General features: G+C 31.6%; 1 protein-coding gene across 1 annotated transcript; it reads right to left on the reverse strand.

Annotated features, from left to right (window-relative positions):
• Window positions 1–10810: 10810 nt before the first annotated feature.
• Window positions 10811–14207, reverse strand: LOC106105358 (facilitated trehalose transporter Tret1-like). The gene is made up of 7 exons (XM_013285649.1): window positions 14116–14207; window positions 13636–13791; window positions 13070–13272; window positions 12556–12742; window positions 11885–12267; window positions 11479–11590; window positions 10811–11118 (listed from the first exon to the last, which is right to left on the reverse strand). Exons 1-7 carry the CDS (start codon window positions 14168–14170, stop codon window positions 10811–10813), a joined length of 1404 nt encoding a protein of 467 aa, XP_013141103.1. The 5' UTR covers window positions 14171–14207.
• Window positions 14208–14844: the final 637 nt, after the last annotated feature.

Below are 14844 nucleotides of genomic sequence, written 5' to 3' on the forward strand. Positions count from 1 at the left end.
GTTCATATGTACATATGAATATAATATGTGTTGTTAGCATATTAGAACTTTCACGACTTCGCAGAAAATCTTCGAAATATGAAATTTATGGACACATCGTTCTAAGTTGTATGTTTAGGACAGTAAGTATTATCGATCAGTTCTGATGGGACACTCGATATTTAAGTTAAATAAAAGAAGAACACACGAACACACGCACCCACGAAATTTCCTTACATCATAAAACACTTTTCATCATCTCCTCTACCTTATCTTACTCCCGCAGGGTCAGCGCCCTTTCGTCCTCTAAATCTGTCATCTCAGTCATCACTCCCTTTTTGATCATAACACACTTTTCAACTGATTTTTAAGAATGTAAAGAAAAGTGATTTATTCACTTTTTTTGCTGAATAACGTGTAAAAAAAGCATCAAAAATATATATAATCATGACTTGCTTAGGAATAACTTTTATGTACAATAGGTAAACTTAATTAGTGCATTCCTTTTCACAGAAACGCCGCCTTACGCCATTTTTTTTCGAACTATTCTATTCTTGTAACAATTAAACTTTCTATTGCTCTAGCGAAAACCGTAATCATACTTTAATGTGTGTCGCTAGTAATATTCCCAACTTTAAGTAGATATAAAAACACAAATAACTAAATAAAAATATGGCGTAGTCAGGTGAACCGATGAACTTGCGAGGACCACAAGAAGTTCGAACGCATAAAGAAGAGGACCGACTGCTGTTGTCCTTTGAGAATGCCTTTATCTAACTGAAGCTAATACAATCTACCATCATCATCATCATCTAGTCTTTTGCTGTAATAAACGTGCTAAACTTTAGATCATTAATCTAAATGTCTTTGTGATATTTGTGTGAATTCATTTGTGTTATGTATTTCAATTTTATGCCACAAAGCATTTCAAATACATCAATTTGAGCCCCTGCTGATATTGAAATTTGATATCGCGATGTGATCCAGGATAAATATGTTGTCATCGAAGCGGTAAAATATTCCTTTACCGTTCAAAATACTTTTCAATACATTTAACTTGATATAAAATTTTCTCTTGAATCGTAACAAAATATAATGTTACGCCGTATAATGTTTTGCGTTGTGAAATATAGTAAAAACGTGAATATGAACTAAACAGTTGATTGGCTGCGGAACAATCGACAATCGCACAACAGTTGTTCATAGTTCAGGCAAAGGTGCTCCTGCTCTTAAAAAAATAATCCTTAGTTTTAACGGGAATTACTTCTTTTTAAAAGAAATTCAGCGTCGTAATAAATCGATCAAATGACAAAATGGAGACTGTTTTTAGGATTGCTTCACGATTTAGCATCATACCAGTTTCGCTGTAAATCAGTTACAATCGTTGTATTCTCTTAGTCAAAGTAACCAAAGAATCCATTAGCGTTTACAAAGCGTTTTATTTTATCTCTCAGTTTACTTCGTAAAGGGTAAGCTTGAATATTTTGCAAAAATAATACGCAAAAGTAAAAGGCATTTGAAAAATCAACAGAGTAAAATATCTCTTTATATTTATGAGAATAAGATTGTGGTAAAACACAAATTTTAAAGATTTTTAACTTTAACAAATTGATTCAATTTTCTACACAATTTTTACTTTAAAATTTCGCTACTCTTATCTTAAACTGGAAATATGAAAGAAATACTGACTTAATCAATTTAAAATGCCATAGAATATGTTGTATTGGCTATTCAGTGATAGAACTAACCAATGGTCATACAAACGAATAGTTCACGTCCTTTAAGTAACCTAAGATCAATCGTAAGCCTCTTCAATAGTTCGATTAATATCCCTTCCACTTCAAATCACTCGAAAGCGTCGTCCACTAACTTTGTAGGACATAATGACGTATCCGAAATCCAAGTAGTTGATTTAGGATTGCCAAGAGGCTCTATATGTAATTCGTTTTGAACATCTTTACAAAATAGAGAAAAGAGGATGTCTCCTATTCAAATAGGTTTGGTAATAAGATTAAAAAGTATTATTATATATCGCAACTGATTGAAATACATAAATATAAATTAGCTTTCTCCAGCGACTCTTCTTACTTTTTATTTCTTATTACTTACTTCTTACAGACTACCATCAACTTTCATCTAGTTCCGTTCAGCGGTTTGGGCTACAAAATCTAACAAACATCCATCCATGTAAACTTTCGCATTATAGTATAAAGAAGATTTTATATAATAGTCAAAAATATGTTTTCGAGATGATAAGAAATTGAAACTTATAAACTGTATAAAAGTGAAAATAAAAAATCTTTTATATAGTGACAAAAATATTTGTACGTTTAATATATCCGAAAGCAGAAGCAAAACAACCTTATTTATTGTAAAACTATACTTATAAAACAAAAAGGAAGGCTTCTTTGTATAACTTTAGGATTTTCTAAAGGTGAATAATACGGAGGGACGAAGTTGGGATCGTACTTTAATTCTGTTTGCCTCTAGAAGGTTCTCAAATAAATAATTCAGTGAAAACAACTTGTAAAAGGAAATGTTGCGGTTTTATATAATTTTATGTTAACCACAATCCTAATGCTTCTTATGTTTATTCTTTACAGATGGAAATAAAGTTACAGTAAATTTTTACTTACAGTATTATTCACCTTTGAAGCGAGAATACACATTTGACTAAACTATCGCAAGACTGTTTAATCTCACTGTGATTCCTATGAGCTTATATGAAAGTGCGCTACTCGATTTTTAGTTATGCAACTAAACAGTTGAATGCGCTTCGAAATAATCGACAATCACACAATAGTTTTGCAGTAGTTTAATCAAAGACGTGCGCCCGCTCTTAAACATCAGAAGAGTCGATGGATTTCGTAAGTAGACTGTTTTAATATGTGTTTCCACTGCCTAAATTTGTGTTAAAACATACAATATGTTTAATTCACAACATCACTGAACAATGTACATCTATTCAATTAGTGACTAGATATATTGTAGAATCTGTGTAGTAATACAAACAATGTACTAATCAATATTAAGCAGGTTCAGTCCATTAACGTTGTAGTAATAATGTAATCATATAAGCCGATTTCGATTGAATCATTTTCGTATCCATTAAACATGTAGTTAGAGCGATGTTAATCATTGCCTTAACTCTGTTAGTAGTTAACGAACCATACAATAAGCTTTAGCACACAAATATTAATAATCGAATTCCCAAATTATCATTGTATTAACGTATCTAAAAATCAAGTCACTGAAAATTCTTAACATTCGAAAGTTTGGATGGATGTTAGAAGAATGGATGTAGTTGCCGTTACTGTTTTCAGTTGAGAGTAAACTTAGCTAATTACAATACATTAAGTGTAATCTAAGTAATTAAGCAGCATTTCTATCCGAAACATCCTCGGGCCGGATGTAAATAAGCTTATCGTTTTCACTTTGTGGCGATAAGCCGACCCCGTGCCCTACTTAGATCAGAAACCTCGGCTATATGTCATGGGGTTAAGTTTTAACCTAATATGGATATTTTAAATTTATTGCTAAGTACTAATTTAATCTCTTACTCATATTATAAATGCAAAATTTTTAATGGATAGATGTTTGTTAGAGTTTGTAGCCTAAACTGCTGAACGTATCTAGATTAAATTTGGCGTACATGTAGAGTATTGTCTGGAAGAACACTAGCTACTTACTTTTTTAAATTCCATGAGGGTGTCGCGGGCAAAAGCTAGTTTTAAATAATCAATAAAAATTCTATAAAAAAAATGTAAGCCATAATCTAATCGTAATAAATAAACCTTCAGTTTATATTGCTATTTCTCTTAGAAATCCAATCAACTTAAATTTAATTCAGGTAAATTGTTATCTGTCTGTACTCTGTTACTCTGTCTACTCTATTCATCTAGAACTTTATAGTATAATGCCTGGAACTCTACGTTCTAAAGTTTATTACCCTAGAGTTCTAGAGTATAAAGTCTAGAACGTTCCCATTCTCACAATGAGGCTACACTCCCGTCATAAATTGTTAAAAGCTGTCTCTAAATCCCGCTGTAATTGCTACAATTTGAGGTTGGTAATCTGTTACACAAACTAAATGTAATAATCGCTTCAGTTCAAAACAAAAATTAGTAAATTTCAGTTGACATTAAAACTTAACTTTAGTAATTACGCTGATTGTTGTTGATAGTTCGATAGAAGGGATCGTTTTATTGAGGTTTTGTTTGTTTTCTTGTCGTAGTTATTTAATTTGTGATCTCTTGTTTAGAAATAAATAGTCGAAATAAAAACATTGTTTTTTTTAAGTACATAAATATATGATTACCTTTAAAAAAGGATTTTAAAGTACTATGTTAAAATCAATTAATAAAAAATTACATATTTTACTGTACAGTCAATAATAAAATTAGTTACTCTTTTTTACTAAACTAAAAAATAAACATTACGTTTTATTATAAATATAATATAATCTGACGATTTTTCGCAATATCGAAATAGTACTAATATTCCGAGTTAAACTAAAACTGTCGTTGACCTATTATGACCTGAATAATGCATTCGAAATTAATGATTATCAGTGCGGACCGCAGCTGTGGCTGGAACAATAATATTATTCCAGATAGATGATTTATACCGTGTTTAATTAATACAATAATGTCCTTGTGTTTCAGCTCAAATTACTTTTTTAATATACCCATTTATCACTATATGCTGTCCTCGTTTAACGACAATTATGCCACGGTTTCCAATGGTAGAATATCGTAATACTAGGGGTCGCGAAACGTTTGTAGTAGAATTACAGCCTAACCAAAAATCCTTGGCCTGGCGGCACTACAATCCTCAATCTTCAATCTACTTCTAATGTGCAGAGAGAAATTAGTTCCATACTCGTATTTGCATGTTTTGACGAGTATTTCTATTTTTCTGGTCTGCCTATAAAAATTACATTTTTTTGTGCGTTAATCCACCAAAGTTTTTGAATTGAATAAATTTATCATAGAAGGGGATGACATAAAAAAAACATACAGACGAATTGAGTACCTCCTTCTTTTGTGAAGTTGGTCAAAAAGGGTAAATAATATCATATAGTGATGTCACAATGCGTCAGAAAGAACAAGTAAACATCGTAAATACGATAGCATTTTTAATTGTGTAGAAAAATAATGAAATAGCAAGCGGCACTCTTATCAATAGTATGCTTTGACATTAAGTACCATGGTCAACGAATAAACGTCGAGATTATATTTGCCAATCTAATTTGTCGCTGACTCCGGCTGACCCAAATAAAATTTATGTAGGTCACACGATACATCTTATTTGGCATTAAACAACAATAGAACATCCTATATCTGTACTAATATTATATAAATATAAATGAAAAAAATAAACATATTTGTGTAACAAAATATTAAAAACTACTGGACCGATTTTGAGTCTACTGTCAATGATGATTGTAGAACTACAATAATCACTATAACGTTAATTCCGTACTCCATATAACGCTATAATGACTCCCTATAACGCGATTTATGTCTCTATCCGTTAAAATAAACGTGTTATACGGGGGATATACTGTTAACTGTAGAGTTTAGTGTATTTTTATTTATTTAAATTTGAATTAAAGTTCTTGTTTAATCTGTTTCCACTGAACGTATCAAAGGCCTACTCAACGTAATCTACTTTTATGGTAGTATGAACTCACTCTATAAGCATTTGGGCGACCGTAATGTATTGTTATCAAAGGATGGTTCGAGATAAGCCTTAATTTACGCATGTTTAGGCGAAGGGTAAACGTTTAACGTAAAATTAGATACTCTATTGATACTGTGTTTTAAGGAATAACTACTAAGTTTTATTTAGTTATCGATTTAAAGCAAACCTTAGAACTTGTGTTTTTTATTACGTTTTTAAATTATTGTAATTAAATGTGTTTATTTTCAAACTAGCTGTTGTTCTCGTAAGGCTATATCCGCATGAAATTATAAAAAGTTTATTTTATTGTTTACATAGCAAATGTCAAAATGTCATGACATGAAGACAACCTTGTTTCCTTGATGTTGGCAGCAACTTATGGTCTCTTTCCCACATTAGGGTTTTTATCCAAAATATTTACCCCCTAAGTTTAATGTCGTGAAAATATATAGCCTAAAGCGTGACGTAAGAGTACAGCTTTTTATTAAAAAAGAGTTTTTCAAAAATATGCTGTAATAGCTGACATCTTAGGCAACAAAGAAGTATGTGTTTACGCTTTATTATAATAGTACAGATATAGATGATTGCTTTTAGAAATGTAAATTGTAATTTATTTTCCTAAGATACATATATTTAAAAGTTATGTTTAATTTGTTTTACATGTTTGTAACGTTTATTTTTTTATGTTATCTACGCAGTGTAGAAATTATTTAACAATCATCTTACATCTAATTTCATGAAATTCTGCGAATGCTATGAAGTGAAAGGTAAAAACAAAATAACATTATAATAAATCATATTACGATTTTGATATTTTCTTTGTTGCTTTCCTTTCCTTTAATTCGGTTACATAATAGAAAATCGTCTAAATATTCTTTGTTCTCGTAATATGTTTTACAGAATATTTGATTAAATAACATAATTTAATCAAAAATAAACAAAAAGAAGTGAATAATCTTGACTTAGCTCTATTGATATAAACAACCTTTCTGTACAAAATCTTAACATATTCTCTACTTTTTAACGAATTTCTTTTTTAAAGTAATGAATAGTTAATACTCCGTTATAGATACACTTTTTAAACTGTCGTTTTATATAACAGTCACATATAAATTGCAATTCTACAAAATATTGTCCGTTTCAATTTGCATTGTATTTTTGTTGTGATCGACTAACGACTAAAACATCATTCGAACGTTCATTCACATTCGTTCAAATTCAATTTGAACGCTGGCTTTTCATCGCGTTACATTTTATACGAATTTTCAACGTCGAAGGGAATATTTGACGCTCAGCTCAGCCTCTATTGGCAGGGAATTAATCGAACGGTACAATCGAAACCTTTGTAGACTTTAAAAACGCTATATGGATTAAAACCATGCAATAATTAAATTTTAGTTAAGAATTTCAATTCTTAGTCCATTTTAATATTATAAAGAGGAAAGATTTTTGTTTTTGTGTGTAAAATAACTCCAAAATTACTGGGCCGATTTAAAAAATTTCACCGTTACAAAACCTACGTTCTCAGTGAGTAACATAGGCTATATTTTTTATTTCACGTGGGCGAAGTCGCGAGTAACAGCTCAGCAGCAGCAGCAGTGTTTAAAAATCGTGAATGCATAGGACTGTTATCAAAGAAGTTAAATCAGACAAACCTTGTTGACTTTTGACTGATTTGTATGTTTTTAACCCTTTTAATTGATTTTTTTGAGCAAATTCCTTCAAACGTCCACAACAGTAAATATGTGTATAACACAGGTGTGTTTTATCCTCTTTGTTACAAAAGATAGAACTGGTTTGAGAGTCAATAGAATTGCAAAAGGGACATCATCCGTATCCGCATATGTCCACTCTCCACTCCGCATCAACGCATTACCATAAGAAAAGACTGGATCAATATGTACATTTGAATGTGGTCTGTTGAAATTGTGATAGTTTATATTATATATAAAGAGGAAAGATTTGTATTTTTGTATGTATTGAATTGAATAACTCAAGAACTACTAGGCCAATTTAAAAAAAAATCACTATTATAAAACTACGTTATACATTTGCTAATTTTTTTATTATCTTTAAGAGCATATCAGACCGCATGCATATGCATAGATGAATATGCCAGGAGCGCGACTAATGGACTCTCATTCTGCTTACCCCGTATGGACATTAGTTGGAATAGTAACTAATTTTAGAGATCACTGAATGTATAATATAGAAAAAAGAAGTTTATTACTCTTCAAGAACGCAAAATCTTTGAGCGTTGAGTATTTTTTTTTGTTGAGATATTGAGAAAAACAAATTTTTATGTAAATTATTCATGAGATTTTATGATACAATGGAATGTAAAATGATTGTAACACGAAGAGAAATTCAAAATATCCCGAGGCGTTGCTTGTTTGCGCGACAATATTATGAGTTTCTAAATTACGATTATGAATGACAATGTCACATAAAAATTATATTAAGGTTGATTATTTTATTTTAGTCTTGTTAATGTGAAATTGAATTTCGTCTTTCGTGAGATTATTTTACAAGAAACCAAGAACGACCATGACATTATTATTTACTGTTATAACATTCTCAGAACTTTAAATATTACTGCATGTGGCTTGGGTCTATCAGATAGCATTGTTTTTTAATAGTTTTTGATATGTAAAGGTAAAAATTACATTTAACTAATGTGTACTGCTGCTGTCATAGTCGTAAATGGTAAACTTTTTTGAAGTATATCTCATACTTAATCTATACTAAGGGATACCATTTAAGACTTCTGAAGTATTAGAATTCTATCTCGATTTAATAGTCTAGAAGCATTCTCCTTTGAGAGTCAAAGTTACAGCGAATTTCAATTACCTATTGATTGAGTGCACGCTCACCGCAAACTATTTGCATCACCGAATTTCATGCAATCCACTGCAAATTGTCTGCTCAAATGTAACCACAACTTCGAACAAAGCTTCGTCTAATCGAACTTGAATAAAATTCTACTTTTATCTAGATTCTAGTTCTAAAAAGAAATCAAATCATGCTTAATACTTACTTACTTACTTACTATTATCATAAATGCGAAAGTTTAGATGGATGGATGTTTGTTAGAGTTTGTAGCCATAACATCTGAACGGATTTCGATGAAATTTGGTACAGATGTAGAGGATAGCCTGGAAGAACATATATGCTACTCAATTTTGTTTTTTGTTTTTCTAATTCCGCGCGGACGGAGTTAGTAAATATATGAAATGTCTTTATTAATCTTGATAATGGCCTAAACAACACTTACTTAGGGTAGGGTAAGAGCCCCTGAGTCGGCACGTATAGTTAGCTGGTGACGAATTATTAATCTTACTAGCTTTCGGCCGCGACTCCGTCCTCGTGAAATAAAAAAAACAAAAGTGAGTATCATTTGTGTTCTTCCAGACTAACCTCTTCGACTATACCAAATTTCATCGAAATACGTTCAGCCGTTTTAGCTACAAACTCTAACAAACATCCATCCATCTAAACTCTCGCATTTATAATATTAGTGTGATACACCGATTTATAGTTAAATTAACCTATCTTGCGGAAAATATAACAAAAAAGTGATTACAATATACAAATCTAATGCGTTTTCTTTTTCAATAGAATAGTTCTAGATAAGAGAACTTTTCTAAATCGAAGTGATAAAGTTTTACAAGAAAGTTAAATGGAAATTCTCGATAAGGTAAATATGAAACGGACTGGGAAATAAGTTTTCAAATTAATTGTTTAAAGGGTAAAACTTTGAATGCAAAGTGTATTTTCTTCAACAACTTAAGAATATTAGAAGCGGCAAGAATTGTAAATTCTTATCTGATAACGATTTTTAATCCAGAAGGTTTATTTTTTGCACAAAACAGGAATAACAAAACTTAAAATGTGAGATGAGAATATCTGAAAAAAAGGGATTTTTGAAATAAGTTTTTATTATTATTGAAATAGTATAACTAGTCACTTGCATTAATTTACATGCTCTCACTGTAAACACGGTAATTATTACCACGTTCAGTTAAGCCTGCCAATGCTTTTAACAAACTTTTTAGTATTAGTTTTAACTGAAAAGTCGAACTATTCAATTAAAATTGTCAGAATTGAACATATGCAGCGATTTCTAAAGTACATACAAAATTGTCCCAGTTTTAATTGTCCACATAAGTCAGTTGTCCCATATTCGAAGCGTGCGGGGTTAAATCAACGTCACTGGCACGTGCCTAGACTTTCATCTATCAACGTCCGCTGTGATAACAGAGAATACTGAAGTAACGGACATACAGGATTCTGCTAGCGTTGGATTTTTTAATTTTAATAGTCACGTATTTAAGGAACATTTTTATAGCATCCGCGTAAGTTTAATACAATAAATAAAGGAAAAAAAAGGTTTTTATGTACATTCTTAGTTTATAAACATTTTTATTACATTCGTAGATACATTAATCAACATTTTAAACGAATCTCGGATTCTAATCCACGACTTCAAGATCAAAAGTTTACATTTCGACATTCCTTCCGAGTTAAATTTTGTATTCTCATAAAATTGTGATATTTTTCCATCATTTAAACGCACTTTGACGCACATATATTATTGTGAAATAATACCACATACTTGAGAACGATCGACATATCTAAAATGAAGTACACACGATGAATTCGTAATGCCCTCTTGTGGGATGTCGAAGCGTATCCAATCTAATTACATTAAACTAGCCGCTCGGACCTTGCCACGACCGAGTAATTTCAGAATTAAAAAAATCAAAAATGTTTATCTGCTACCCCATTTTTTGTATAAGAAAGCTATAAATGGCTTTAGAGCGGACGTACACCTTTGACTAAACTATCGCACTATTGTTGTGCGATTGTCGATTGTTTCGCGGCTAATTCGAATGTTTAGTTGCACAACTAAAAGTCGAGTAGTGTACATACCTCCATATAAGCTCATAGAAATCAAAGCGCAACTAAACAGTTGTGCGATAGTTTAGTCAAAAGTGTGCGCGAATTCTTATACAACGAATTCATTAACTAGAGTGTCAATTTATTTGTTTGTTTCTATTTCTCCGACGACAATGTTTATTCTTCAACGTATCAAGTACTAATAAATACCATTTTTAACGCTTGTGTTTTTTGCTACTAGAGTATTCTATTTATCAGTATATTTTTCATTCTTTTCTCTTGATTGCTCTCCGCTTAATGCTTTTTGTATCTCATTAAAGGTCTTTCCATTTGTATCAGGAATGCAGCAATAAACGTAAGCACAACTTAACGCACAAATAATGCTAAAAGACCAATACGTCATCGCTGGTCCTATAGCCACAGTCAATAGGGGAAAGAACTTCGTGGTGATAAATATAAAAAGAGATACGAAGACCATCGCCATAGTAACTCCTAATGCTCGACCAGGACCGTCAAATAACTCTGGGATCAACACCCAAAATAATGAACCTATCCCTGAAAATGGAAGAAAGAATTCAGTCAGTTATAAAGATTTCTATCCGCTTTGATAAAATTACCTATTGGAAAGTATTTCAAAAAGTAAAATTAAAGTAATTTCTTAACACTCAACTTAAGAAACAATCAAATTCTGAACCAGTTTTTTTAACATAAATAAACCAGCGCTTGACCACGATTTCACCTAAGTAAACACGCGGTCAAAGGAAGTTTTTTGTTCAACTCTCTCGATTAAAGTTAAAAATGACATACAGGAAAAATCCTATAACTGTGTTTCTATGGACAATGGAAGTAATATTTTTGATTAAAGTTACAATTACACCTTTTGCTGTGTTCAACTTACTTAAGTATCAATATTACCTGCACTATAAGAGTAAATTACTAGTATCAGCGATATCATTGGCAAGTAATTCAAGAATCCAATCACCTCTTGCTTCTCCTCCGTTAATTTGAAAAATAATCCCAACGCTAGCTGAAACATACATAAAAATGTCATAACTACTGATTTTAAAAAGTTAATTTTTGTACAGTGTATCGCGAATGTTTAAAGAATAATTTTACCATTACTAAATTAAAATTTACTAATGTTAAAATTGGGATTTTAATTTTCATTTATATTAGCGGTTCTAACTTCACGCTTATCGCAGAACACAATTGTATGTGTAACTATAATAGATACAGGGAAAAATACTGTGCATGCCTATGTTGATCTTGGGCTGCCAAGATATTTGAAAAGCGTAATACTACTAAAAATTAAAGAGCTTACCAATCCAATCAAGACACCAATGAGCGATGATAGCAATATATGTCTCCTTTTCCATCTATCAGTAACTATCGCTGCACATAATGCTGCTAAAATTTGTATCAAACTAATCACAAGCGAAGCAATTTCTGGCATAACCTTAGTGTTCGTGGATACTAAAATCGTTTGCAAATAATACGATACTGCGTTAAATCCAGTAAATTGTGAGATAAAACAAAGGACTGTCGCTATCCCAATAGATTTAAGAAAGACACGATCCTTTAATAATTTCATTTTATCGACTTTCTCTGTGTTAACCGCAATTGAATACATGACGAGCTCTTCTTTCGCTAATTCTTCGGAACCACGGATGGATGTTAATATATCCGTTGCTTTATCGATTTTTCCTAAAAAAAGATAATTACAAATTAAATTTACAGTTGCATTCATTTTGTACATTCGTTTTTCCCATTTATAATCATTATGAATATATGTTTTTTAACATAAATACTTTGAATCAAGTGCACTTACTGACGTCATTCTTTTTATTACCTTTTTTTGTTATTATATCATTACGTATAGAATTAGTCGACCATGAAAGCATGATATTTTTTTAATTAAAAAATTAACAGTATAAAAATATTATATGCCATTAACCATTTAAGAATTAAATATTCATTATACAAAATCCTTACCTTTGGAATAGAGATAGTAGGGACTATCGGGTAAAAAAAATACCGGAATCGCCACGAGCAGATTCATTGCTGCAAATATTACACTAAACGTTGTATATGAAACAAAAGGTCCTATTGACTTCGTTATTGCTATACCTAAAGAACTCAACATCTGCAGTAAAGTGCCGAGAGAACCTCGAGTTTCTTTCTGTAAAGTAAACAGTATTTTAACATATACTAAATCATCATCTTCCTGTTATCTTACGTAATATCTTCACAGTATGAACTACACTTTCATACGTCTCTACCAACCCTCTTATGTGAATTCAATCTTTACTATGTCGTTTTTCATATAATTTTTACATACTCTCTTCCGTCCTCCTCTACCTTAGTTGTTCACTAAATAATTCTTAGAAAATACTGTTTGCAGAATACTTAATTATGCTAAGTTCACATATTGTAAAAAATTGTTAATATACGAAAACTAAAAAAAACTATGATAAATGTAGCAAAACAATATTAGCATAAAACTCACATCAGCGATTTCCGAAGCGTAAATAGGGACGGCAGTAAACAGGAAAAAATCCGCTGAACCAATTATAGCCCGGCCCAATATCAAGACCCATGCCTGTTTGGCAAATATGAAAACAATACTTATTAATATCTTCGGCAGACATGTCAGTATTACGCAGTGTTTTCTACCAATACGGTCTATTAACATGCCTAGAAAACAAAGAGCTGAAAAGAAACAAAACGCATAAAATAAGGAAGGAATCTATCTCAAAGATTGAATTTAGATATCGGCCATCAATGTCTTGACCAAAAAGGGAGTGAGTAATTCGATACGTATATTGCCCTGAAGTATTATAAGAGCGCGCGCACACCTTTGACTAAACTGTCGCACAACTGTTTAGTCGCGCTCTGATTCCGATAAACTTATATGGATGGGCTTACACCAGTCGATTTTTAGTTGTGCAACTAAACACTTGCAGAGGCTGCGAAACAACAATCGCACAACTGTCGTGCGATAGTATAGTCAAAGGCTCGCACCCGCCCGCCGTAAGGGTATAATCAAGTGTAGTTATTTAGTAATAATCTTACTGAATGTGTTGCACAGAGCACCCACTGAAGCGATCCATGAGCCCTCTTCATCAGTAATGGGTCGTTCTAATGGAGATTCAGTTTCGTTCCTTAACTTCACAAGCACCGGCGACGGCCAAGCCAGACTCATACCAGTCGTTATCACGCCTAGATTGACTGGAATGTGTAAAATTGACAAATAAATTATAAAAATAAATAAAACAAATGATTGTGCTTATTTAAAATTAAGTCATAAAAAAATAAATTAACAAGTAAAAAATACTACAAGGTCGGGTCTCATGGTAAAAATTATTTCTGTCTTTGGTATTTCAAACACAATGAGGAAAGACTATGTTATATGTATTTGTACATGTTTTTGGCAGTTGAAATTCATGGTTCAATCGAACTATTACTTGAATAGACACAAGCCGAAACACAGTTGTTAACATCAAACTATACTAATTATTGGTTAATGCAAATAATAAAATACAAAACACTTACCAATTAAAACTATGGCATATTGTTTGAATCGTGGCGCTTTTAATATTGGCAGCATATTGAATAATTTATGTATAACGTTAATTCCTTTTGTATGTTTGTTTTCAATGCACACTGTAAAAGAATATTAAAACCGATTAGATTTAACCGAACACTCTGACTGTTCAGTTAAAACTGTCATTTGTCAGACAGCCTGCATATTAAGAGCGCACACATTTGAATAAACTATCGCACAATTGTTTAATCTCTTTGATTCCTATGAGGTTAATATGGGTTTGTGTAACTAAACAGTTGAATTGGCGACGAAACAATCGACAACAGTTTAGTCGAAAGTGTGTGCCCGCTCAGTCATACGTTGTCTTAAAATTAACTCAAAAACTAAAAGAAACACTTACCGAATGAGATATATATCAGTCTGCGATACAGACGTTGTTCAAAAATTTTATTTTATCATAAAATTTAATGTAAGGATTTCATTTAATAATAGTTAACACACTACTTAATATAATTTGGTAAACACAATGTAATGCCAACGGCTACGGAAGTAGAATGTTGCTGTAAATAGCGAAGACAAATCTACAATTTCTCATAAGCTTTATATACTTAAGGATCAGATTATTTAATACCTAAATAACCTTATCTTCTAAAAGTTAAATCGTACGACTTGTATGAATTTTATGAACATCGAAAACTAGCTGTTGCTCGCGACTTCGTCCGCTTGGAATTAAAAGA

Source organism: Papilio polytes, unplaced genomic scaffold (genome assembly GCF_000836215.1).
Source record: "Papilio polytes unplaced genomic scaffold, Ppol_1.0 DF822845.1, whole genome shotgun sequence".
Classification (NCBI taxonomy): domain Eukaryota; kingdom Metazoa; phylum Arthropoda; class Insecta; order Lepidoptera; family Papilionidae; genus Papilio; species Papilio polytes.

Coding starts and splice junctions, on each gene's coding strand:
- LOC106105358 (XM_013285649.1), bottom strand. CDS start 14,170: ATGCTGCCAATATTAAAAGCGCCACGATTCAAACAATATGCCATAGTT. Junction 13,792..14,115: donor ATATGCCATAGTTTTAATTG/GTAAGTGTTTTG, acceptor TACACATTCCAG/TCAATCTAGGCGTGATAACG. Junction 11,119..11,478: donor AATTTACTCTTATAGTGCAG/GTAATATTGATA, acceptor TTCCATTTTCAG/GGATAGGTTCATTATTTTGG.